Genomic DNA, 27670 nt, shown 5'->3' on the forward strand with positions numbered 1-27670 from the left:
GCCTGCAATCCCAGCATTTGAGAGGCTGAGGCACTGGCTACACAGCAAATCAAAGACAGTCTTAGCTACGTGAGATCCTGTCTCAAATAAAGTGTGTGAGCTCAGGAGGAACAAGGTGGCTGGAAACAAATCAGAGCAATCCCTGTGACCTGCTATTGAAAGCACAACTGAAAACATGAAGCAGCAGGGCATGAAGAGAGAAGAGGCCTGTGAGGAACTGGGCCAGGTGACAGCAGAGGACAGGAGATCACCCACTGTGGTCCACGATGTAGCTGAGGGAAGGAAGTCATGGTCTTCTTTGGTGTCCCCCTCCCCCACATGGAGCCTTCTCAGCCCCAGCTTCCCTCACACCTAATGCCCCACATATCCAAAGCAGGAAGACAAGTAATGCCAATCAGTTCTTCTCAACCAACAACCTCCACTCCTATGGTCCCCCACTGCATGCAGACAGATCTCCTCCTCCAAGACTTACTTTTCTGTCCCTCATTATCAGTGGCCCTGCTAGAAAATAAACACTGCACCAGGACTGTGTTCACACCTGGCTTATAAAGGGATATCGTGCACCTCTTGAGTGGGTTGGGGTTCGAGCTAAAGCAGGTCTACAGGGTTCCGAGCCAGCATCTGCCCCTCTGCCTAGGTCTCTGTGGTGCTCCCTCTGACAGCTGAGCCCCTCCACATGTGCCAACGGAAGATGCTTTCAGCCCTCTGAATCAGCAAAGCAGATCTGGAAATTACTTGCTGGGAAAGATTTAAGATCACAGAAAAGCGACGGAGGCACTAATAACCACTTTGGGACGGGAACCTGTCGGGGCCTACACTTTTGGCATAGCATGGTTGAGGAGGCTCAAGATCACATTCCCCCTCCAAGGGCAGGTTCTTTGGCCAGAGTTCCTTGAGTAGCACCGCAGCACCACCATCAGGATACCTGAAGAACTGCTCTGCCTATGTCATCTGATGAAGCAGCAACAGAGGACAAATCAGGCACTGCTCTAAAAGGTTGGGAGGCAGAGAAGGCCGGAGACCTCAGCGTCAGCTCCACCTATAGCAGGAGGCCTTGAAAGACCCATTATTCCCTGCACTACATCTCCAGGCGACCAAGCCTCCTTTGGAGGTTCCTGCAGCAACTTCCTAAGGAAAACAAAATTTGTCAGTACACAGCGAGAAGCAAAAGTTTACCAGCCCACTCGAATCCAGTTCTAGTTAACCAGCTCTGAAGGCCTAAACAGAGGAAGGAGAGACAAAGCCAGTCATGCAAAGATGTTTCAAGTCCTGTCAGAGAAGGAAATAACGTCAGGCTTGGGGCATAAAGCACCAGTTTTTCATAGGTATTCAAAATATCTATTTCATATCGTCTGTTCCATGCAGAGCATGAAAAACAGGGGTGTGATATTGTGGGGCCCACTGGTACCCATCACTAGGAAGACTGCAGGGACTAATGGTGAATTCAAGACCAGTGTATACTTCACAAGGGAGTTCAAGATGAGCCTAGGCTGCAGTAAGACCTGTAACAAAAAAACAACAACAAAGAAAGAAATTTTCTGAGTTCTCCTTAAAATCATTTTAAAAAGTCTACATTTTGACTGAATGGAAAGAGGGAATCAGGAGAGTTTACAAAATGAATTCTACAGTCAGTGAATGAGAAAAAATAGTCTAAGAAAAAAATATTATGTAAGAAAATTATGTAAACAAAATTTACATCATAAACTTAAATAGGCAATGTAAAATGTATACTCTGAGCAATGAAAGCAATTGAAAAGAAAATGACATAGCTCTCTTATCAAAAAATAAATAAAAATGTAGGACTAGAGAAATGGCTCAGCAGCTAAAAGTACTTGATACTCTTCCAAAAGATCTGGGTTCGGTTCCTAGCACTTATATAGCTGCTTACAACCAACCAGCTGTCACCCCAGTTCCAGGGGATCCAATGCCCTCTTCTGACCTCTATGGGCAGCAGGCATGTACAAGGTAAACACACACATATACAGGCAAAACACTATTCATGGAGTTAAAAACAAGTAAAGTAAATCTTTAAAACAAAAACTCTAAACAGTGTTATAGCTCCACCACCTAGCATGCAGAGCTCTAGGTCCAAACCCCAGGACCATATGGGTGCACACGTTATAATCTCAGCACTCAGGAGGTGAAGGCAGATCATCCTCAGCAACACAGCAAGTTCAAGATCAACCTGAGCTATGTGAGACTTTATCTCAAAATGACGATGGTGAAGATTGACTTGAGACAGATAAAATAATCCAACCTTCCCCAAGTATTTGACTAAGAGTGGAACACTTAACCATCACTAGAGCACCACTATTGTTAAATGAAGGTCTTTAGTATAAGCACCTCTTCAATGTTTACTTTTCCTTTAAATAAGATGTCGGGACCAGGTTGTTTTAATTCCCTAATTGGCAGCTGCTAGAACCTTCCCTGGGGCCCAGCTGGCATGAGCAGCGTATTATCAGCACAACCCTGTTTGTGGTAGTCTACCCACTTCATACTCTGAATACCTTGAGGAAACTACCTTCAATCACACCTCCACAAAGAACTACGACTGTAACACCAGACACCCTACAGTAACTTTCTCAGTGAGGCTCAGTGAGTTCGGCAGTTATTTCACCCAGACCAGCAGGGAGCACCTCCCCGGTGGCCACAGAAGGCCTGTGACCGGCATAAACATACTTACCACATCTCTTTTCTGGACATACAAGCACTGCAGGCAATTCAGTTGACTTTAGGACACTTTCTTGTGTTGCACTCTACTGTTATAATCACGACTGCGTCCAACAGAAGGTTTCTTGTAAGCAGTCTTTTGCTGTTGTTTTCTTTGAGACAAGATCTCATGCAATATGCATGTTGGCCTCAAAATCTCTGAGAATGACAAACTGATCCTGATCCTCTACCTCCCAAGTACTGAGATTATAGGCATGCACCATCACACTTAGCTCAAGCAATCTTTCCTTGCTTGCTTTTTTGGTAGTATCAGTGAGAACAGGCTGAGCTAGCTGGTAACGTAAGAGATGGAAGCAGAGGCAGAGAAGTAGCGGTGGCAAAGACGGCCATTAATGACAGCAACAACAGCAGTGAAAGGGTAGCTAAGGAGTTCTAGAAAGTGACCTGGGTGGGAAGTGGAGGGGGCAGAGATGACAGAATCAGCGCAGAGCTGAAAAAGAACAACTGCAGGCCCTACACATGGACTGACAATTCCAAAAAGCTGCCAAGGCTTAAATGCCTAGAGTCTTAAGGCTGAAGAACCATAGAACTGACCATTGTCAAAGGTCAAGCATTTCAGACACCCTGGGTCTGAGAGCTATAACACTGGTCACTGTGAGAGCTCAGGTCTCAGTATTCAAGGCTCATTTAAGAGCTGTAACACCAACAAGTGTTACATGCCACCACTGCCTGTTGTTCATGGCTATCAGAAGCAAAGGATTGTTAATAGTTGCCAAGTGCTCAAAGCTCACAGCAGTTAAGCCTTCTACTTAAGAATCAAGATCCAGATTCTAAGACTTGTAAGGCCTACTGTCTCCAGTTCTCTAGCCTTAAGCCATAGACTTCTGGGTCTGCCAGTCCAGTTCCTATGCTTCGGGCACTCAAGGGCTGGTGCCTGTCAGCACCAGAAGAACTTCTTGCCTACCCACAATTCCTATCTACATAGAACAAATCAAGTGGTGAAAGATTTACTTGGGGGAAAAAAATCAATGTGTATGCTTTCTAGAGGGTAAGTGGGCAATATTTATAGAAGTTTATTAAAACTAATAAGACTTTCTGGTCAGGCTAACCAGTGATATGTAAAAAAGAAAGAAAACAACCAACTACAGTGGCACACAACTATTATCCAAATACTTACGTGGCTGAAGCGGGAAGATCAAGTTCAAAGTCGACCTGGGCTATAGAATAAATTCCTGTCTCAAAATACAAGACATAGTATTCAAAACTAAACAAACAAACAGTTTATGTGAATTTGTCTTAGAAAATAATCAAGCCATGGACGATATTTATAAAGGAAAGTGTAGAAGAATCCTATGTCTGACAATGGGGGACTTAGTAAATGAAGCAGCTATGCTGCTAATTAAAAAATACCAAATATGTTTATTGACTCTAATATGACAACTGTTGCAAAAGAAAACATTAAAACACATTTTGATCAATTTACTATATATTTATATATATACACATACACAACAAAGAGACTAAACAAGGTATTTCTTAAGTGGTAATAAAGGCTGTTTGGGTAACTGAGATCATTAAAATACACTGTTTAGATATAGATAATAAGAGCAGTTAACATTATTTCTCGAACTGAGCAGGAAGTTTTATAATGAACTTCTCAAACTGAAGCAGGAACAAACAAGAGCCCTGGCTCCTGTGCTAGAACACCTACCTACCAGATAGGTACATACCATCCTATCCAGGGCCCTGGCTGCTCCCCCAGCACCACCAGAATTCTCAGAGGGAAGGCACAAGAGTGGCAGCTGGAAAGTGTCTCTGTGCTACTTGGTTTAAAGGGCAGAATTATTGACAGGCTTTAACTACAGTCCCATGTATCAGAAGCAAAACACCAGTCCTACAGTTTCCAGCCAGGAGAGGCAAAAAGGAAAAGGACATTAGGTAGTCATAATGATCAGCAATTTTTTCCCATTAAATTCATCCAATCCCAAAACCTATTTTCAGGTTTCTTAGCCACACTTATTTATAAAAAGATATACTGAGGCATGAAGGTGTAGCTGAGTGGCAGAGTGTGAAATTAATGTGTAAGGCCCCAGGTTCAATCCTTATCATCCTAGGAAGAGGAATATTAAAGAATACTCAGATTAAAATTTAAAAAAGCTATAAAAATAAATAATCTCAAAAGTGGTGCATGCCTTTAGCACCAACATACAGAAGGAAGTGGCAGGTGGATTTCTGTGTTCAAGGCCAGCCTGGTCTATATGGTAAGTTCCAAACCAGTCAGGGATACACAGTGAGACACGGTGGGACTCGTGGGGTGGCAGGAAGAGTTCCCATGGTTGTTAATAATGTGCATGAGAATTTCAGAAGCCTTACATCCTCTATGACTCTGAACCATTAAGCCTCTGCAAGATGTACCAGAAAGAGTGCTTCTGTGGTATGGCCTAGGCTGTATATCTTTTCTCTCCTTCATGCTTGGCCTTGTGGTACTTGAGGTAGTCGCTGTGCAGCTCCTTAAAGACATCTCGTGCTCCAGGCTGTAGCGAGGCCCGCAGAAACTGAATATCACGCTCTATGCAGAGATCCAAGATGAGATAAATTCCCTCCTGTAGCAGGTTCTTCACAGTTGGGTACAAGGTTACCTGGGAAAGAAGGAGGAAGGCTCTAAGCACAAACCAGGGACAAATCAGGCAACATGCTGAAAACATCAGAGCTCAGTAAGCAGAATGAAATTGGTACAGCCACAGATCCCTGGGCTTCAGACTTTCTAAGACAAAGGCAGTTTCTACAGCTAGGATCAATGGTCAGTGAATGAAAACATATCCCAGCAGCTTCAAAACTCACTGAGTGGGATGAGCATTAACCAGTACTCATCCCAAGCTAGCAATATGATATGGAGAACCTGCTGTAAACCTAAGCTGGAAGTAAAAGAGCAAAGAACTGGAAACATCTTCCTATGTTTTCACTGGGATTCCTCACTACACAGAGCAGACAAAACAAGCAGGCCTGTAGGCTGCAGCATCTCCTGACCAACAGGGTCTTCCCAGGAAATCTGTCTGTCTCTCACAGGTCCTCCCACAACATCTAGTCTACAGAAACACAAGGAATGAATGCCGAGATCTCTCTGGTTGTCTTTACTCTTGGGCATTTAATTAAAGCTAAACATGCTGCCTGGGAGAATTTATGGTTTTCAGTAGCAGTCTCTAATGTATATGGAGTGTTTTCTTATTACTAAATTTAAAAATAAATGAAAGAGAAGACCTAGACTTCTGCCAATGGATTCCAGGATGTAATGGCCTTAATAACAAAACCAAAAGCCCTTTTGGTTTTCAAGATTAAAACAAAACAAAACAAAACAAAAAGAAAAAAAAATGGACAAGTTTAAACTAAAGATGAATAATAAAGCCAGGAGACCAGAGATTTCATAAAATAAATCTTAGAACAATATGACTTCAAGGTTCCAATTATCACTTTCCTTTTTGTACCTCAGCAAAATGAAATTACTATGTCTCTTTTCATTCTCCAATTAAAAAGTACAAGCTTTTCACTCATCAAAAGCTTTTATGTTGGGCTGGAGAGATGGCTCAGAGGTTAAGAGCATTGCCTGCTCTTCCAAAGGTCCTGAGTTCAATTCCCAGCAACGACATGGTGGCTCACAACCATCTGTAATGGGGTCTGGTGCCCTCTTCTGGCCTTCGAGCATAGACACAGACAGAATATTGTATACATAATAAAAATTTTTTTTAAAAAAATGCTTTTATGTTAATGACTCACATGCTACGGTATATCAAGCTTCGATAAAACTGTTAAACGCGCATAAGGAAATCAAATGACAAGTCCTCATGTCATTCCAGAACCAGTATAAGTATCTTCTCAAACACTTACTTAGCACTGCTGCTCCCTCCCACCCCCTAGCCCAGATAAAGTTGCTAGAATGACAAGGTGTGGGGTGGAAAGTTATTCAACAGTTACAGTTACTTGAAATAGGGAAGGAAGCAATCTAGAAAGGCTGTTCAACCAAACCTCCCTGGAGAAATGCTGACTTTTCTAGCTAGACATTCCTCTACAGTGCCCACCAAGAGATCCAACTACCATGCATGCAAGAAACCCAGTACCAATCCAGTCCACCAGACTCGCTATTTCCCAGAAAGCATGTAAACATGTCTATACAAATACAAGCAAATGGATTTATTCACTTGACTCTGACACACTGGCATTCATTAATCAAAGTCAAGTTCCAATGTCATTTATGCCCTAAACTGGCCTGACCACGGGGCACCAGTAGCTCATGGAAGTGTGAAAACAGTACATGGACATATGTGAACAAGTAACTCTTAATGATAAATTCATCATTTAAAACAACAATCCCAAAAGCCAGATAAATTTAAACAAAAATCAGCAGTAACAAAATTCCCAATGTGTCTACCCTGTAGTCTGCTCTGAGTGTCTAGGAGCAATGAATGTGATGACTGCCCCAGGTCCCTCTTCTCCAGGTCTGCTGGTTTGGATCCATAAAAGTTCTTGGCCCTGGGTGAGATTTCACTTGCTTATTGGATAACAAGAAAAGGAAACAGGTCCAAGGTCCAAGTCTGTACTGGAACCAGAGACCTGGGAGTCTTGGAGTCCTGAGCAACTTCAGTGAGGGGCTCCAATGACCCTTACACGTCCCTCAGTTCTACCCATAACTCTAAAAGGCTGATCACACACACATATCCATAAAACCCCTGATGGGCATGTTCAGTCTACGTTTTTACCTTCTGTGCTTCTGTCACATACTGGGCCACCAGGAATGGGGAGAACGCGGTGAATTCCTCAGCTCGAGTAGCAATGTGGCTATACATCCTTTCCACCAGGCGTGCACACTCAAGGACCACTGGCAAGTCATCCATGCTTCCTACAGATGGAAAATGATTAGCTTTGAAATGGCAGGAGCATTTCCTCTAGCCCTACAATCTTACTATAAGTAAAACTGACTGCAACTCTCTACTCTTTCCAGACTCTACTGGCTTATTCTATAGACAAAAATATGGTAAAAGATATGTCCAAACATGACAACGGTAAAAAACATGATATTCAAGTCCACGTGTTTTTTTTTTTTGGGGGGGGGGGGGAAGGTCCTCTGATAGTTAATTTCATTGTCAACCTAGTATTAAGTGGGCAAGAACGATCACCCTGAAATGGACAGCACCATTCCATGGACTGGGGTCCTGGGCTGAAAGCCAATTGAGCACCAGCATTCACCTCTACTTCCTGACCAACCACCCCATACTTCTGTCCCCATGATGGGCTGTATCTCCTCAAACTGTGAGCCAAAATAAACCCTTCTTTCTTAAGCTGCCTATGTCAGTATTTTACCACAGCCAGGTAATTAACTAATACAATATCTAACTAGAAAAATCAATTCACTTAAGGATGAAATCTATGACTGTTATCATTTTAAAGGAGATAGACTGTTATAAGACAGGATCAAATGAAGACTATCTTCAAGACAAACAGTTTATTGAGAGGATTTAAGAGTTCCAAATTATGCCTTTGCCTCTATCAGTTCTAGAAATTGTCTGTGTAAGGTTTTCCTTTCACAGGCAAATGGAGATAAGATATAAGGCCATCAGCCGACAATCCCCACCTCCCCCTATCTTCCCAGAGTCACTTCTCACTCCAGTCCTCTTTTTTTTTTTTTTGGTTTTTTCGAGACAGGGTTTCTCTGTGGTTTTGGAGCCTGTCCTGGAACTAGCTCTTGTAGACCAGGCTGGTCTCGAACTCACAGAGATCCGCCTGCCTCTGCCTCCCAAGTGCTGGGATTAAAGGCGTGCACCACCACCGCCCGGCTCCAGTCCTCTCTTGCTAGTCAGTGTAGGACCATCTAGTTCCTGAGCTCCCCAAGTCTGCCCTGACTTGATAGGGAGCACTGGCCATGCTACAGCACCTCCCAAGCTTTGCTAAGCACAGTAATTGCTATAACTTTATTTATTAATCTGGAAAATGCAAACAAACCCACGAACAAAAGGTAGACTGGTGGTTGCTCAAGATCAGACCTAATACAAAGACACAGAACTCAAACGCATAAAGAATCTATCTTTTGGTTGTGGCGTGGCTTCAGTTTGTTCTTAATTATCAATTAAACAGATGAAGTGCATCATGCAAACATTAAACCTCAATAAAACTGATTTTTAATATGTACAGTAATTTTTGAGAATAAACACACAGACATCTTATCTTTAATAAATGTAGTTCTCTAGATCAATTTAATTTCTATGAAATTCAGTTAATATTTGGGAAGTATTTCACAAGGCCCGCACTGTAGCTATGTGCTTCATGACCTAACAATCTCTATTTAGACAGTATAAGTGACTGATTATTGCAGTCACTAAGTTCATGCATAATCATAAGAGTGCATCAGAACCCAATAAGGAGAATAGAACTGATAAACCCTGTGGACCAAGCCATAAGTACAGAGAATAACCTTGGGATTAGAGAGAACTGAGTTAGGTCAACATGAAGCACATGCTTCCATGCATGCTCAGAACGTGTGACAAGGGACAAGCTTGACATAGCATACAGCCACACTTTACTTCCACAGTCCATAGCAAGACGTTGCTTTGCCTTTCTGCCTCCCTGGGCACATCAGGGAAGACATCACCATCAGAATTGCATCTTGGGATATTAAATAACCTTAACTGGAACCACAGACAGTCATATACCAGCAAAGGCTATCAAAGAGAAGAACTTGTTACCAGCCCTACACATCAGTAGATTTTTAATATTAATTAGATGAACACATGCACTGTGCTATGCAAGATAAATTCGTTATGCCACCAGCTAGCTGCTCACAGCTGGGCAGAGTAAAGGGAGAACTGCAACATCTGTCAGTAGTGTGCAGCCTCTCGTCTCTTCTCCTCCACCCCCTTCCTTCCAGAAAAAGAAGTTTCAATCAGAGATGCCAGATGCAGTCACGTTTGGGATACAGTAAAATGTGATGATCTGAAATAGTTAAAGAAAATTATCTTGAGTCAGGAGGACAGGTGTTAGTTTGAAACCAATGTGGTCTACATACTGAGTTCAGGGCCAGCCAGAGCTACACAGTGAGATCCTGTCTCAAACAAAAATTATCTTCAGAGGTGCCCTGGCTGGGTAGTGTTTAGTTTTGTTCTTGTTTTTGTCAGTTTGACCTTAGCTAAAGTGAGTTGGGAAAAAGAACAACTGAAAAAATGCCTCCATAATATTTCCTGTAGGCAAATTATTAATAGTATTTTCTTTATTAATGATTCATGTGGGAAGGTCCATGTGACAGGGGACAGTGCCACCCTTGAGCAGCTGGTACTGAGTTGCATAAAAAAGCAGGTTGAGCAAACCATGGAGAACAAACCAGCAAGGAGCATTCCTCATGGCCTCTGCTTCAGTGCCTGCCACTAAGTTCCTACCTTGACTTTCATCAGTGACTGGAAGTGGTAAGCTGAAATTAAACTCTTTCCCTCCACCAAGTTGCTTTTGGTCATGGTGTTTTATCACAGCAATAAAAATCCTAACTAAAGCGGGGCGTTGGTGGCGCACGCCTTTAATCCCAGCACTCGGGAGGCAGAGACAGGCAGATCTCTGTGAGTTCGAGGCCAGCCTGGTCTACAAAAGCTAGTTCCAGGACAGGAACCAAAAGCTACAGAGAAACCCTGTCTTGAAAAAAAAAAAAATCCTAACTAAAACAAGAGGCTGGAGAGAACTCAGTGGTTAAGGTCCAGAGGACCTAGGTTCCATTCCTAGCACCAATATCAGGTGGCCTAAAACTACCTAACTTTAGTTCTAGGGTGGCAGACACCCTCTTCTGGTCTCCACCAGTATTAGCATTGCACACATACACAATCACATGTGCACACACCCATAAATAAAAATATTTCTCAATAAATTCTTTCTTGGAATATTCACTTGATAATCTGAACATATTTTATGTGAACTTAATTTGGTGGCTTTATTTTCAGAAATACAGTCAGAAAGACTACATGATAAATACACTTGAATCTATATACCTGAAGCCATTACTCTGAATTACCTTTGTCTTTCTGCCGTCCTTCATGCATAACTGAAAACAATAGTATATTAAACGAGTTCAAGAAGGATGAAATGGCCTTCAGCATCACCTGTAGTAATAGAGGAACAGAGAAGTAGGTCAGTGATCTTGTCTGTTTACCTGGCAGGACATACAGAGAGATGTATACCCTGCTGTGCAGCACAGATACTTCTCTTATCTTTTGCTAAAATGACTGCTAAAATCTGGCTCACATCTGGTTTCTTAGTTCTTGTTTTAACGTTTTAGGAAGTAGGGGGTTCTACATTGCACACATTTCAAAATTTGTGGGGCACCTTGATTTAAAATTGGCTGAGTTTGTGCTTATTCTACACTGGTTCTAATATACTCTAGAAACACACAGAATTGGTATTTAAGAAGGAAAAAAGATTACATAAATTCACTTAAAATGAGGATCAAACAGTCTTAAATGAAAGTCCTAGCCTAGGACTTTCCCTTGAACACTGAGACTAAGCAACTCTTTTAAGAAGTTTGCTCCTGGAACTGGAGAGATAACTAAGTGGTTAGGAACAAATCATCTTGCTGAGAACCTAGGTTTGGTTCCCAGTACCCACAGAGAAACTCACAACCATCTGTGTCTAACTCCAGATCAGACACCTTCTTCTGACATCATGAGCTCTGCATGCATATGCTGCACATACATACATGCAGATAAAACTCTTATACATAATCTTTTTAAAGATTAGCTCACTCCTAACCTTCTTAAATGTCTAATCATCCTCCAAGTGCTTCTCCCTCCCCACTCACTTTCTTATATTTTTAAATCCATTTTTTTCCTTTGTGACAAAGATTCACTGTGTATCACAAATTCATATGTAGATCAAACTGGCTTCAAACTCATAGAACTCTTCCCGCCTTTGCCAAGTGGTGAGATCACAGGCATTTACTACTACACCAGACAATTTTATTTCATTTTTTAAAAAAAAAAAAGGAAAAAAGAAGAAAAAGAAAAATGAGGCTAAAATGACAAAACATGCTTTTTAAATCTCTGTATCTATCTGTGTAAATGCATAGTCATGTATGGAGTGTGGCTGCATGCGTGCCATAGCACAGATGTAGAGATCAGAGGACAATCTTAGTTGATAGTGCTTGCCTTCTACCTTATTTTTGAGACACAGCCTTTTTGTTGTTCATTAATGTGTTCTCCAGGCCAGCTGACCCTCAACCTTGCAGGAATTTGCCTATCTCCACCTCCCAACTTGCCATAAAAGCACTGGGATTACAGACACAGGGTACCATGTCCCATTTTACATGGATTCTGGAGATCCAAATTGGGCTCCTCATACTTAATCTCCCCAGCTCCCAACATGCTTTCTTTATACCTCACATCAGGAACACAACCACAATGTCCAGCCAAACAGCAATGAGTTCATGTAAATTTAGCTAGAATTAAGCAAAATTAAACATGCAGATCCTACTCATACTGACCACATTTCAAGTGGCCAACATGTCTCAGGCTACTGAGTACCATACTGACAATGCAGGCACCACAGGCACCACTGAGTATTTATTTACTAGTCCAAACTGTTCTACGTGTTCAACTAAAAAGAAGAGTGAAACACCAGAACAATTTTCTCTGGTATAATTAACTCAACAAAATCCAGACATCATCACAGCAAACCTTTCATACTGGCTTTTTGCAACAGGTTGAAGAAGAGGCTGTTTTGGGGAAAGCATCCCAGAGCTTCATCAATACTCTAAGTTATCTCTGAACCCTTGTTATACTGATAAACAGGTATCAAATCCAGACCAAACTTTCTAGCTCCACAATGACACCCTTGGTAACTTCACAAATCTGTCCTGTATGTGCCTCATTTTTCTCATTTGCAAAATGAAGGTAACAGGTCATCATGAGGAAATAACTGCAATGTGAGGTTTTCTCATCATAGTCTCTCCCTGGGTGTTTAGTCAATGCTGGGCACCTGCTATATCGTCCAGATAGATCTGAGAGGAGTTTAGCTGAATGTTCACATGTGTGTGGATCTAAAACCATGCACTGGCTTCCCTCATGAGACCTGACAGTGTCAGTCAGTTAGCTGCTTTAACCACTGACATCGTCCTGTTAATATCATGCTGTTCATGTTCTCTATACGCAGGTCTAAACTCACTAAATACTCAACCCATGTGTCAGCAGCTTTCCAGGAGTCAGTTTTCTAATCTTACTTTCAGCAAGATCTGTACTCTCAAACTGATGGATTTGTGCTGCATTATATTGTACAGTCTCATAACAACCTTAATAATTAGTCAAGAAAAAAAATCTTATCAAAGGTAGTGACAAAGGAGGCAGGGCCAAAGACGACAGCTGAAAGTCTCTGGAACAGACCATTTCTCTTAAAAATAGCATTGCTGGAGAGATTACATAATTTACTGGGTAAAGATTTTTGTCATGCATGTCTGGTGGCCTGAGTTCAGTCCCTGAATGTGCTGACTAATTTTATGTTACTTGACACAAGCTACTAGAGTCATCAGAGAGGAAGAAGCCTCACTTGAGAAAATGCCTCCGTAAGATCCTGCTGCAAGGCATTTTCTTAATTAGTGATTGATGGGGTTGTCCTAGACCACTGTGGGTGGTATCATCCCTGGTTGGTGGTCCTGGGTTCTGTAAGAATGCAGGCTGAGCAAGCCATGAGGAGCAAGTCAGGAAGGAAGCAGCACTTTCCATGGTATCTGCATCAGCTCCTGCCTCCAGGTTCCTGCCCTGGATTCCTTCAGTGACAGACTGTGATGTGGAACTGTAAGTCAAATAAATCCTTTTCTCCTCAACTCCCTTTTTGGGTCATGGTGTTTCATCACAGCAATAGGAATCATAATTTGGACACTGGACTTCATATAAAAGAGACAGAGAGAACCATCTCTACAAATTTATCCTCTGACTTTCAAACACACATCATAGCATATATGTAGACTACCTATTCTTAGATTATCAAAATACTTAGAAATATTTCAACATGTATGTGTACATGAGCATACCTAGTATTTATGAATTCCTACTGGTCACATGTATTAGGGGTGGTGCATGAAAAAACCTCGGTCAAAGGTATCAATAGGTTTAGCCTAACACTCAGATTCAACGAAGTGGCAGTGGTCAAAATGTTCATTGAACCTCAGTAGCCTCATCACTAAAATAGGATTACCACATGCTTTACAGGCTTACTATGGGGTAAAGGGCCAATTTTCAACAAATGCTAGCTGGCCATTCTCTCTTCTATGAGATCTGTGTTCCTAGCCTCTGTACAACATAACAGTAGTAACTATAAACTCTCACTCTCTTTAGCACTTGAATTATAATCCCAACATATCTAAGCAAGGTAGTGACATTTAAGTACATCATTAGCAAACACAAAATAATGGACCTCTTTGTATAATATATGACACCACTCAAAGTAACAGATGTGGCAAAGAACAATTCAAGCGGCCCGAAGAATAGGTCAAGTATCTCTATGTTTACATATGAGAAATTACAGGAAGCAAAGTCTGTAATGGTAGAGCTTTCCTTTCTTGCTTTCCTTTAGTTTTCTGTCTGTTGCTTTTGTTTTTATTGGTGGTTAGGATAACACAGGAGCCTCTCACATATACAGCACTGAGCAGCCCCAGCCCTTCTGCTGCCCCTCTAGAAGCTGTCGTTTCCAACACACATAGGAGCAGCTGCAGTGCTCTTACTCTCACCCTAGAGTGGCACTGTAAGATGGAGAATAGCACATTGTGCATCTTCTGGAAGACACTGCCAAACTCCAGTGCCTTCAGGTGATCCAGAGGGACTGTGAGCAAGATGTTAAAAGCCAGACTGACATGATGAGGGTTGCTGATGGTCTCCTCCCCTTTCCGCAACAGAACAGCCAGGACATCGAGAACAGGCTCAATCACTACTAGAGCCACAGGCTGTTCCTGGCAGGCCTCTCGGTGTTGCAGCTACAAAGGAGGATGGACAAAGAAAAGAAAGTGAAGGTAATCCTGCAAGGAAACAAAATCACTTAAGCTCTAGATGTTAAAGGCAGTCTGCTTATGCTGTACAAGGAAATGGTGTGGACAATCAACAGCCCAAAGGGACAAGGCTATCATCCAGTCTCCTATAGACCTGGCTGCTTCAGCTCTCACTTTTTGCTGAGTACATCTACCATGAAGACAAGCTATTTTTTAAAAGGGATCAGACACACCCAATCTCTTACACAGAAGCTGCATGTCAGACATGCATTAACAGTATTTTCCCAAAACAGATCATCAGTCCCAAATGCCTGTGATTATAAAACAGGTCTAGTTAAGATTTTCAGTTATTCTCCTAGAAAATGAGAGAATAGACTCAAGATAAAGGACTTCCCTGTGTTGTGGGAAGTTATTTTAAAAATGTGTTACATTTGTTTATGCTGTGAAACATTTGCTTAATGATGCAAAGATGTATTGCATTTTTTTTACATTGCATTTATTTAACTCTGTGAAGCTGTGTTATTTTACCTGTCTAAAACACCTGATTGGTCTAATAAAGAGATGAATAGCCAATAGCAAGACAGGAGAAAGGATAGGCAGGGCTGGCAGGCAAAGAGAATAATAAATAGGAGGAGAAATCTGGGAAGAGGGAAATAAAGGATCAAGAAAAGGAGGATATCAGGGCCAGCCACCCAACTACACAGCAAACCACAGAGTAAGAAGTAAAGGGAACTTATACAGAAAAAGAGAAAGAAAAAAGCCCAAAGGCAAAAGATAGATGGGATAATTTAAGAAAAGCAAGCTAGAAACGAGCCAAACTAAAACCAGGCATTCATAAGTAAGAATAAGCCTCTATGTATGATTATTTGGGAACTGGGTGGTGGGCCCCCACAAAGAGTCAAATGCGTAAAAAAACCAACCACATTCCTGGGTCACCTAGAGAGTACCCTATGGTTTCTAGCTTGACACAGTAAGTATCTAAGGTGGCCTTTGAGTCCTGAATCTTACAAGAGCATCATTCTGCAGGGAACATGGCTCTGCAGCCTGTCTGCCACACACATTAGAGGCATCAAGGGTTCTAACCTGGTGCATATAAGTGTGATCAATACACATTGTCACCATTATGGCCACCCATCAGTATGGTCCATATCCACTCAATAACTTGCTTCTCCACTCTCTCCTCAACACACACATATGCAGCAGATGCCTTATGGTTTTACAGATTCTTAGGGAAATGAAGAAGCAAATCAGAAAACAGAAGGAAACACGTAGTCTAGTTTTCAGGCCCTTTAGCTCTGGAAATATGCTGATTCATGACAATTCTCTCAGATAGCAAAAGTTCTAACAGGATGGTAATGATGGCAAACAGGTACTGCTCTTTCCTATCTAAAGTAAGAACCTTTTGAGACAGGTTCAATCAAGGGTGCAAACATTAAGACCAGCCTCAATGAATCAGGCTTTCGTAGTAGAAAATGAAATCAAGTCACTGCCAGATGAAAACACAACACTTTGGTAGGATAAGAGTATTCCCCTTTACCGCATCACATGCCTTACACACACGTACCCCTCCTGACACTTTTTGTGCTTAACTGACCACAGAATTTTGTGGAGGATCAGTCCCAGGGATCCCCCTTAACCTACTTTGAGTATATGGCCCACAGTATTCACCTTGCCATTGCCATTTATCTCATCACTTCCTAATAGTTCTCAGTGCCCGACCCACTCACCACCTCCAAGTCAGGTTGCTATTGTCTAACAGTGCACACAGATAGGAAACACAAGCGAGTTGGTTACCTGTTCATGGCCACCTTCAAGAAATAGCCACAGACCCAGAGGATGGCAGATCCCAAGAAACTAGCTGTCTTACAAAGGAGGAGATGACAAAAGAGCTGGAGAGTGCATTTGGAAAAACCACTCACCGTTAGAGCCGTGACTATCTGGGGACACGTACGCCATAGCAAACTCGCCTTCTCTCCATTGAGTGGGCATTTCAGTAGTAGACTGAGTAGTCTAATGGCACACAAAACCACCTGAAACGAAAGGGCAAACTTTAGAACAGAAATAGCCAATCCCACAGGAGAGCTCCTCTTACTGGGACTGACGATAAAATGGAACCCTGTTACTTGGGACAGGGACAAAGGCTGGTCAGGGTTGAGTTCTAGGAGGAAGGGCCATCTTTCACATTTGTGCACAGAGAGGAAGCAACGGTGATGAGCATAACTCCAGCAGAAATAGGGCCCTTAGGGAGTATCTTACTAAACCAGGCACAGAACTGGTCCAGGATAGCAAGCTTAGTGGAAACAAAGAATGGTCTAATCATAGACCCCATTTTGCCAAGATGTTATCCACAGAGGATGCTAGTACTCCAGCTGATCAAGAACTACACAAGGGTGCTGGAGAGATGACTTAGAGGTTCAGAGCACTAGCTACTCTTCCAGAGGATCCAGGTTTGATTTCCAATACTGACATCATGGCTTACAATCATCTAATTCCAGTTCCAAGGTGTATCTGATGCCCTCTCATGGCCTCTGCAGGCACAAGGTATAAACAAGGTGCATAGATATACATGCAGGCAAAGGACCTACCTATACATATATGGTAAAATTTTAAAAACCAAAAAATTTCATAAGGAAAGGTTTAAAAGAAATGCTGGGTGAGATGCTGTGACATCAGGCAATGCTTTTAACTTTAAACCAGACAAGAAGACCTACTTTTACTAAACACAAAGGCCTGGCCTCTTTCTCCCTTAATACTGTGAAGCCACACAACCCCAGCCAGATCCTAATTTCTGCCCTGTACACTCTCCCCTTGTCTTCTCTTGACCGCACACACCTGCACATCTGACTGTTCTCAATTTCCTGCATACCTATAGGATACATTTACCTACTGAGGCTTGGAGCCCATTCATTTCTTCACAATTGTACACATTCTGCCCCAGTAGACAAACACACTTCTACCCCATGCACACCTTCAAATTCTTCATTCTTCAATACTCACTCAGTTCAAGTTTCCCTTGGCTATGACGCCTTCTCTAATCAGTTTGATTAATGAAAATTTGGAGGCTATGTCCCCCCCAAGTCACTCACTGAATGAATGGAAGCCTAGAGACCCAGTCATTCTCAAATATTCAGGATTTGGGCTGCAATGGCAAGACCCTAGCTTGGGGGAAGTGAAGAGGAGAAGCAGCAGCAGTCTAGAGCAGTCTATGGGGACTTTTTCCTCAAGTGCCACTGGGAACACCTGACTAGACAGTACCCACAATCATTCTGACATGTTAGCTGTGTAAGACAGTCTAAATTGAAGAGTACTGGGTTTATGAACTCAGAGTCCAAATACTTCCTTTTCTTTTTCTTTCCAGTGTTGGAGTTTGAACCCAGGACCTCATGAATGAAATACCAACTGAGTTAAACACTCAAGAGTGTTTGGGTGTACACATACACACAGACAGACAGACAGACACACACACACACACACACACACACAATCGTGCGTACATAATTCTTAATTTCTGGTCTACAGCTGTTTGGCTGTATCAAGCACTTTTCAAAAAAAATGTGTGTGGGCAATGATTTGAGAAGTCCACACACGTTTTCACACATGTCTTATTTTCTCACAAGCATCTCTCTTAATCTTCATTCTTAACCCTTAATAATATTTCCAAAAAAAACTGTGATAGATGAACTTAAGAGACTTTTTTATATGGTCTTTATAATATTTAGCATCTCATGCAGTAAGAGCACACTTTTGTAATTCTGAAGAAATTCCCCTGTGAAAAGTAAGAATCTTCAGTGGAAGCTAGATAGACCACAACTGGGCTCCCTCCCACAGGCTCTTCCTCTGCCTCCACTCTCAGCCAAATTTGTCAGTCTAGTTTTAAAAGTGACATAAAATTTCAAACAAGCCAGGCAGTAGTGGCGCAAGCCTTTAATCCCTTTAATTGGGAGGCAGAGGCAGGCAGATCTCTTTGAGTTCAAAGCCAGCCTGGTCTACAGAGTAAGTTTCTGGACAGCTAGGACTGTTACACACAGAAACCCTGTCTCCAAAAAAAAAAAAAACATCAAAACAATCCTTCCTTTCACCTGCAGTCAAACAAAAGAAAGAAGGTATCCACCTGCTGATCAGACTTCCATGCCTGAGTGATGTCCAGCCCCTGAAGAATAGACTGCAGTATGATCCCAAACTGCTCTGTTGTCCCAGCCTCAAACATTTGGGCGAACAGGGCTTCTAAGTGAGGCTCAATATCCTGAGCAGAAATGCCTGGACCTGGAGGAAAAGACGCCAAAAGTGTTAAGAACTGATTTATGAGTGATAATGAATTAAAAATGAACTACAAAGTAACCATATGATGAAACCATGTAGCCATTAATAACTTGAGGTGTGTAATTGTACAACCAAATACTGGTAAAAAAAGAGGAACAGGTGCTCACTGTGGTGCCCTTCTCTTATCCAGAGCTGTACCTGTGTACAGTGTATGCACACAGAAAATGCCAATATGCTCAGGTTAATGCAGGACCACAGCAGACATGTGGCGATTTTTATCTCTTACCTCCCTTACACAATCAGGATGGGTGAGAAGTGGAGTATTTAATACCCAGGTAGGAGGAGTAAGACTGACCCTAGACTTTTTTAGAGGCTCCAATGAAAGGACAATGTGAACTTTAAGTGCTGTATCCTCGTCCAGGAGTGGGCTGGTAAAAAACTGAAGCCAATGCCTCAAAAGAGTCAAAGTTACAGCTTCTGGGGACCCATGCTCTTTTTCCCTGGGCTGTTGTTACCAGTCCTAAGGCAGCTATGTCTGAGGTATCCAATGTTCTCTTTGCCAAGACTGACTTAGCTCTCTCCTGAACTTGGCCATCCACTCCCATACCTACCCCTGCAAATAGTATGTCTGATGCTGCATCTCTTAATAAACTTACTTGGCATAAGTCATTGGTTTGTGTAGGATCTCCTGGTCCCAGCTATTGCTTTCATTTTCTTTATTTCTCATCGCCAGTCTTCCCACTCAACACCTCACTGTTCCGGTCACCCAGAAGTGTTGAAAAGACAAAAAGAACCCTGACATTCCTGGGACTGTCTACTAGGTCTATCATGTGTTTTCTAGAACTTCACTGACCCACAATCTTGCAATAAAGCCCACGGCAGGATATTCAAGCCCTCCAACACTGACCTATCCATTCTTCATGTGTTTCAGAATGCCACACATTACCAGAATACAGTCTGCCTCCCAATCTGTGTTATTTACAATCAAGAGGACAGACTGGGGGCTCTGACCGATTAAGTCACAGGTTACAACCTCTGAGACCTAGATTCACAGCCTTTTTCAGCCCCAATTTACTCATCAGTAAAACGAACACATCAGCAAAAGATGCTTGTCACTGGCAAATAAAAGAACATAGAACCTATTGGAGAGCCTCTCCAGGAGAGCTTACTACCCACACTTGCCTGGCTGGACTTCAAGGCCACTTTCACTTGGCTTATATGCATCCTCTAGCCCCAATACCAAATTCAGGTTGGGTTTTGGTATCCCATATTTTCTCTTCTGCAGCCTCAATGGCTATCTGACTGTTATGAAGCCCAAATCAGCCAGAGCAGAGATACTCCTATACAGAAGGCCAGCTCTAAAGCATTGGCTTCCCTTAAAGCAATCTATTCTAGTGCCTGAATGCATTCTTCATAAAAGCTCCTGTTTATGAAATGCCCCCTTAGCACCACTGGATGGCAGGGGCACCTCCACAAGCTGTTGTACTGCTACCTTTCAGTTCTTCAAAACAACTAGGTTATGCTCCCTTCCTTCCCCAGTGCCTTGGGCCTCACCTCACTTAGTATTCCTCCAGACTGCTCACTAGACAGTCTGACAGTTCATATATGTAAACATGCTGGACTCCCTATATTTGATATCACAGGTCCAGGGATATAAAAGTGAGGCTTAGAGCTGCCTCATCTCACTAGAGGTAGGAAAAGGGAATACAGAAGTTCTGCTTAACAAACTGACAGTAGCCACAGTTTCAGATGCTAGCTGCCATCTTAAGACACTCACTTAGAATGCCGTCAAAAGCTTTAACAAAATCTTTGATGTTAATTCCAGTAAGGGAAGCACTGAGTTATTAACAGGGAAAGATAGACCATTACAGTCAGGGTCTTCTCAGTTCATTCACACTTGAATCCAGACAGAGTGGTCTTTGACAGAGGGACAACAGCAGCACTGTTCAGTCCACACACTCAGCTCTGGTACTGGCCCGGGCAGACCAGGTGGCTTCACTTCCTAAAGGTCCCGCACCCTCATAGCTTCTCTATGCAAATCAACTCAGCCAAACTCTACTCAGCATGTACTCTTGCCCCCCATCCCCACAAAGTCTAACCTCAAAAGACTACCTACTTCCTATTCTGGCCCCAAAAACTAAAAAGAAAGCCTCTGCCGCCTATGATATGTACTGACTAGATTCAAGAAGATATCAGGCCTGTTCATCTTTGTCTGCTTTGGGGAGTGACTCTATTTAATATACTTTTTTAAGATTTTATTTATGTTTGGGTTTTCAGACAAAGGCTTCACTATGTACCCTTGGTCTGGAACTTGTTATGCAGCCTCTGTCTCTGGAGTGCCAGGATTAAAGGCGTGCATCATAACTCCCTTTCTTTTTTTTTTAATATTTATTTATTTATTTATTTATTTATTTATTTATTTATTTATTATGTATACAATATTCTGTCTGTGTGTATGTCTGCAGGTCAGAAGAGGGCACCAGACCTCATTCCATATGGTTGTGAGCCACCATGTGGTTGCCGGGAATTGAACTCAGGACCTTTGGAAGAGCAGGCAATGCTCTTAACCTCTGAGCCATCTCTCCAGCCCCATAACTCCCTTTCAAACACAATAATTTAGTAATTTTTTTTTTCTTTTCTGAGACTGGATTTGTCAGTAGCTTTTGGAGCCTGCCCTGAAACTCACTGTGCAGACCAGGCTGGCTTCAAACTCAGAGATCCACCTGCCTCTGTCTCCTGAGTGCTGAGATTAAAGGCGTGTGTCACTACTACCTGGCATAGTGTACTTTTTTAACATGAATATTTTTAGATGATTCTAAATAATTTCCATAACATTTCAATGGCTATATAGGAATCCCTAAACCTTTGATCTATACAGCTTCAGGGTCAGTTTTGGGCTGGAAGACATCAGCTCTCTCACTGGTCTGTGTCTGAAGTCTTAGCTGCCTAAAAGGGCGAAACTCATTAACAGAGATGACACTAGATGAGTCTATTTTACTACACACACACAATTGAGCACACTGATTGGGGTGCTGAGGAAAATAGATTTTATGTAATTTTCAAAGTTAATCTATAGTACTATAGGCCTGATATAGGAGTTTCCCCCAGGTGAGATAATCCACTTGAGTCAACTGTGGCCAGAGCAAATTAAAGGCCAAGAACAAGAACAGTAGCAATTAAAAAATGAATGGGGGTTGGAGAGATGGCTCAGTGGTTAAGGGCACATAATGTTCACATAGAAAACCTAAATTAAGTCCCAGCATCCATGATGGGCAGCTTACAGCTGTGCACTCGTATGTGCACTCCAGAGAATAAGCAGCCCTCACCTAGAATCTACAGGCACCTGCCCTCATATGTCCACACACCCATATACACATGACTTAAAAAAAAAATTCTAGGTGTGGAATTTGAGATGAGCCGGGTCTATATAATGAGTTCCAGGTCAGCCATTACATAGTAAGACTGTACCTCTAACAAACAGGCATGAATGTACACAAAATAATCCCTAAAATATGAGAGGACCTGAGAAGACTAGAAAGGTACAGTGTGCACAGGAGAGGGAAAGTTGGAAAGGTTTACACATGCCAAAACAGAATGAGAAAATGATGTCCCAGATGCATATCTACAGGGCAAGCTTGCTCATGTGGTACCTTCTGAAGCTGCCAGGTGGGGGGGAAGCCCGGACAGTTGTGGTACACACCAGTAGGACATGCTGAAGTGACAGGCATATGAATCTTAAGAGATGAAACACGGTAACTTGGCCATGGAGGTCCCTTTGACTTAAGCCTCTGCAACGCAGAATCAGTTCAGAGAGAAACACCTTACTGGGTCTGGAGAGATTTTTTTCAGTGGTTAAGAGCACTGGCTGAATGCTCAAAGGATCCAGGTTGGATTCCTATCACGAACATGCAGCTCACGACCATCAGTGACTTCAAGTCCATGGAATCTAACACGATCCTTTGGCTTGAGGACACCAGGCATATACTTGGTACACAGACATATATGCAGGCAAAACATACATACACATAATTAAAAAACAAAAAAAAACCCCACCTTACCTTTAAGAACTTTCTGCACAGAATGAAAGATGGAAGTAAAAACAGAGCTCTCCTTGGAATGGAGCTCTGGGGCCAAAAAGAACAAGGTTAGAAATTGCAAGGCTGCCTGGAAAGACTGAGTATTCCCCGACAGGGCAGGCAACTCCTCCAGCAACTGAATGTAGACATCCTGATAAAGGGCCATGTGAGAAAGCACTGTTCTATCCGTATCCACCACTTGAGAAATCTGGGGCTGTCCTTCCCGAACATGTTGGCTCAGGTCTACTTCTAAAAGCGTGGGGACAGCTGAGAGGAGGACTGAAGGCAGGCGGCGGCCTGTAGTTCCAGGCACTAGGCAGAGATGCAGCATGGCACCCATCTGCATCATGGCCTGCTGCAGCAGCTCAGGTAGTGCTGCTGATGCCTCCAGTAGCTGCCTTCGCTCCTTAACATAAGGCCCCAAACTTTGACACAACTTGTTTAGAGCCACTAGAAGCAGCTGCCTACACCGAAGGCTCTGGATCTTCAATTCTTTGCTGGAAGCTTCCTTACTACATCTTGAGAGGAAGGCAGTGATTTTTCCAAAATTGAGCACCAAGCTCAGCTTTACTTGGATAAGCATCTGCATTAGCTGTTCCAAGAACATCCCTAACACTTGAAGAAGCTGTAGCCAATCGGGGTCATCCTCCCTAACTTGAAATTCTGTGCTGGCTTGCAACAGTGAGGTCAGCACAACCTCAAAGATGTCACTAACATACATGACCCTGAACACAGAGCGGGCATTTCTTCCCCTCTGCAGACCACTAAGGAGTCGGTAGCATGTCACCAAGTACTGGAGGGCTAGTGGGCAAGAGCAATGCTCCAATGTGGAGACAGCCATGGAGACTAACAGAAAAAAAAAATGCACGTGGTAAGATGGCTTGAGGCTGTCCAGGTGAAGGGTGGAGATGACCTGTAAGAGCTCCAGGAGGACTTTTAGCTGCTCTTCATCCAGCTTGATAGGAAAACCATTCTTGATCATAGATAGAAAATTCTGGGCAACTTCTCCTCTTGGTTCTACACCTTCAAGTCCAACTTTTGCTAATTTGGTTTCCCAGTGAGCCACAAATGTGTGGTAGTCCTTTTCAAAAAGCCAGGGAAACCGCTGACTAATAAGACTCAGATCACTATGGGCACCAGAGCACAGAATGCTAGAACATTCTGCAGTAATACACATCAGGAAGGCAGAATGAAGGGATGGCATCTCTGGAAAGAGAGGGCTGTGCAGGAGGGCTGTGGATACTGTCTCAAGTGTGATGTATGGCTCACCATGGGCCAAGCTTTCCTGGGCTTTATTTGCTGGTAAAGTTCTTAACAGGACAGTGGCCAAATATTTCACATCATCCAAACAAAGGTAGGGTACTAAAACTGTGAGGTTTGATACGATCAGGTGCCAGTGTGCTACAGGATATGTAGACTCATTCATTGTTGACACCTGCCTATCCCAGGCAACTACTGTCTTCTGACTTAAACAGTCTCTGCTAGAATCCAGAATGCGGGCAGTGTCATCCCTCAAGGTTTGAAGGGCTTCTTTAGACTGGGAACTAGTTCGCATCAAAGTCCTTTTCACCTTCTGCAGGTACAGCTGTTCTAAGCAGTACCTACTGAGAGACCTGGACTGAACTATACACTTTTCCACCTTCTTCCAAAGCTGTGTTTCCACACCTGGTAGCAACAAAGGGAGGGTTGAGACATCCAGTGCAGCCCCAGCTAGGGGCCCTGCCAGAGAATGATACTGGCTGCAGTGCAAACTGAAAGTAGTGTCCACTTGAGTCCAGGTGTAAGAGAGTAAGAGTGCAGAGTCACTCACCTTCTGTTGCCACAGCTCAGACTCTGAGCTCCAGAGGTCCACGAGAAGGCCCAAAAGGGGTCTCACAAGCTCTTTCAGCATCCTCTCCATTATGCACTGTGTCTGTCTGATGATGGGCAGAGGCATGCTGTTGTCCAGACTTGGCATGTTGAACATGATACAATGCAGCAGAGAGCTCAGTGACAATGCCTTCAAAGCCATGTCCGTGTCACTCTGCAAACAGGGTATGATTAAAGACTGGAACTTATCTAGTACAAGGGACCATGTATCCAGGATCTGACTCAGTGGCAGCTCCAAGAGGCATGCACAGAGAGCCAGAGAGGGGCCTGAGGTAAGCAGAGGCTGCCTCAGTGCCTCTGCCGCTGGACAGCAGATCACTCCCAAAACTTCTTCAAACAATCGTGGCACCTGTCGGAGCTTGGCATATGTCTGGAAGACAGTGTTAATAAGTACCTCCTGGGCTTTTTTAGCTCGAAATTCTGTTACTTCTGCATCAATCCAGGCTGAAGACAACAGGTCATCTAGGTCTGGTTCTAAAATCAAATGATTCAGAGACATTAAAATCTTGAGGCAGCGAAACCAAGCTGGCACAGGTGCTTGTGAATGGTTGATCAGCAGCTCAGCCACATGGCGGTAGAAGTGGAACTGTGTCTCCTCATGTCGGATCCTGTCAGCAGCCACATTGTAGATGTTGGTGGTGGCCACTGAATTTAGCAGTTGCTCTACAGCCAGAAGCTCTGTGGTCCAATCTGATAGGGTTAGAGCTTCCATCTGTCCCTCTTGCAGGTGTGAAATCTGCAAGCAGCCAAACAACCTGGGGAGAGCCTGAAAACAAAGGAACTGGTTTTCTTCCTTAAGGTACGAGTCCAAAAAGAGTCTGTACAATAAGGACACTGAGTTTGCCACAACCGAAGCATGCAGGTCTGACTTGATGTAGTCAGGCTCTACCAGTCTTTTAATCACAGTTTCCATTGGAGTGAGAAGACTCTTCAGAACCCCTATCTTTCCGTTGTCTTGGTGCTGTTCCAAGAGCTCCTCTTTATAAGATGAGAGTAAATCATGTCGAAAAACACCACTTCGAAGAACCGTGTCAATCTTACTCCTGATATCTCGGCTCAGTACCTGCCGTAACTGGCCCTGACCAGCCTGTGTCCATGTGCCCCCAAAAAGCAAATGTCTCAGGACTAGGCAAGGCTGGAGGAGGTGGCCAGTCATATCTGCAAAGACACGTCTGGGGTTGGCTTGCTGTTGCTGAAGCTTGAGGTAATGGTCAAGAGCCAGATGAATGACTTCAAATAGCTGGACTGTCATGGCTCCTTCCGGTTGTCTGCAGACTGACCAGCAAAGGTGGCTCAGCAAAGCTACAATCAGCTCTGGTTTGGCTGTGTAGATGACAGCAAGGGCAGGTGTTGAGAGGATGCCCTGGCAGCAACTCAGGATAGCACAGACATTCTTCTGGGATCCCGCAAGTGAGAACTCTGCTAGTCTCTCATTTATAACCTGAGTATTAAGAAAGAAATAAAGGTCATGACTACCCTGAAGCTACATTTGCTCAGAAATTGTGAAAGAATCAATCATTCCTCTCCCATTTTGATGAGAAACCGGACTTTTTACCTCTAACATGAACTTGATACTTACTTAATGCATCAATAAAAGATAAAGTGTCTGTTCTAATTTCTTCACACATCCATCTCCTGTCAGTATCAATTCTGAAAAGGTTTACTGCCATCCAATTCCAAGAGGCTTTGCAAAGCTTAAAAGTCAGTAGTCAATATTTTTTCTTTTTATTTATTCTTTTCTCATACATCCCAACCACAGTCTCCTCTCCCTCCACTCCTCACAGTCCCCTCATCCCTAACCTCCCCTTTACCCCAGATCTACTTGTTTCCCTACAAAAGAAAATAGGACATCTTAAGGATATTAAGGCATAATATCTTAAGGATATAGACATGGCATAACATGTGATAAAGACTAGGCAAAAACCCTTGTATCAAGGCTGGATGAGGCAACCCAATAGGAAGAAAAGGTATAGACCCTAAATCTTTAACTTATCTCAGATGTCATCAGGTAGCACTTGAGTCATGATCCTGTGGTCCTATATACATATTATAGTCATTACATTTTCCTATTAAAAACACCAAAGCAGTGCTAAGAGATGTAACTCCATTGGTAGAATGCTTGCCTAACATGTTTAAAGCCCTAGGTTCAATTCCCAGCACTACATAAACTGAGTGTGATAGTGCATGCCTGTAATCCCAGTACTCAAGAGGAACAGGCAAGCATAGCATAATATTGGGGTTCAACCTGAAGATCAGAAAAGCAAGCAGCCAGTCACTGGCTCTTACCTTTCCCTCAGACCGAAAATGGACGAACCTGCCTCCATGAATCCTTAGACTGAGACTGAGACCTATCTCTTCCTACAGCTAACTTGTGTGGACTGCTGGGATTAAAGGTTGTGTGCCACCACTGCCTGGCCTGTATGGTTGACTAGTGTCTGCTTTGCATTGATCTTCAAGAAGCTTTATTTATTAACACAAATAATATAACACTATAGGCAGAAGATCAAAACTCCAAGGTCATCCCTCAATTACATAGCTAATTGGATGCCAGTAAGTACCTTTCTTTTTATCATACAGCAGACACATTGTTTTTGCTTTCAAAATTCCAAATTCAGGCAGATCCCAAAATTTACTATAAGGCCAGTGATTTGCTCCTGGTCATATAAGATCTAAGAATCAAAGCTGTCTGAGGTGCTAAGCTATTAGCAACTACATGAAACAATCATTATTTCCACTCAAGTAAGTACTAGCTTAAAAGTCATAGCAAATGTGCTAAATCCTAAGATGTCAACATATCACC

At 42.9% G+C, this 27670-nt stretch overlaps 1 protein-coding gene across 6 annotated transcripts in view; it reads right to left on the reverse strand.

The window, feature by feature from the left end:
* Positions 1-4069: 4069 nt before the first annotated feature.
* Urb2 (URB2 ribosome biogenesis homolog) overlaps positions 4070-27670 on the reverse strand; it is a 28384-nt gene continuing 4783 nt past the window's right edge. For 5 of the 6 annotated variants that reach the window (XM_050146951.1, XM_050146949.1, XM_050146950.1 and 2 more), the window contains 7 exons: positions 22984-26311; positions 18777-18928; positions 16585-16695; positions 14411-14653; positions 10709-10796; positions 7422-7561; positions 4070-5309 (listed from right to left, as the gene is read on the reverse strand). In XM_050146951.1, coding sequence (XP_050002908.1) covers positions 5112-5309; positions 7422-7561; positions 10709-10796; positions 14411-14653; positions 16585-16695; positions 18777-18928; positions 22984-26311 — 4260 coding nt within the window. In that variant the 3' untranslated portion in view covers positions 4070-5111. Of the gene's footprint in view, positions 5310-7421; positions 9649-10708; positions 10797-14410; positions 14654-16584; positions 16696-18776; positions 18929-22983; positions 26312-27670 lie in introns of those variants that run through there. The other variant, XM_050146952.1, reaches the window with a different exon arrangement.

Source organism: Alexandromys fortis, unplaced genomic scaffold, assembly GCF_014885135.2.
Source record: "Alexandromys fortis isolate MF-2015 unplaced genomic scaffold, M_Fortis_MF-2015_v1.1 scaffold_12, whole genome shotgun sequence".
Taxonomy (NCBI): domain Eukaryota; kingdom Metazoa; phylum Chordata; class Mammalia; order Rodentia; family Cricetidae; genus Alexandromys; species Alexandromys fortis.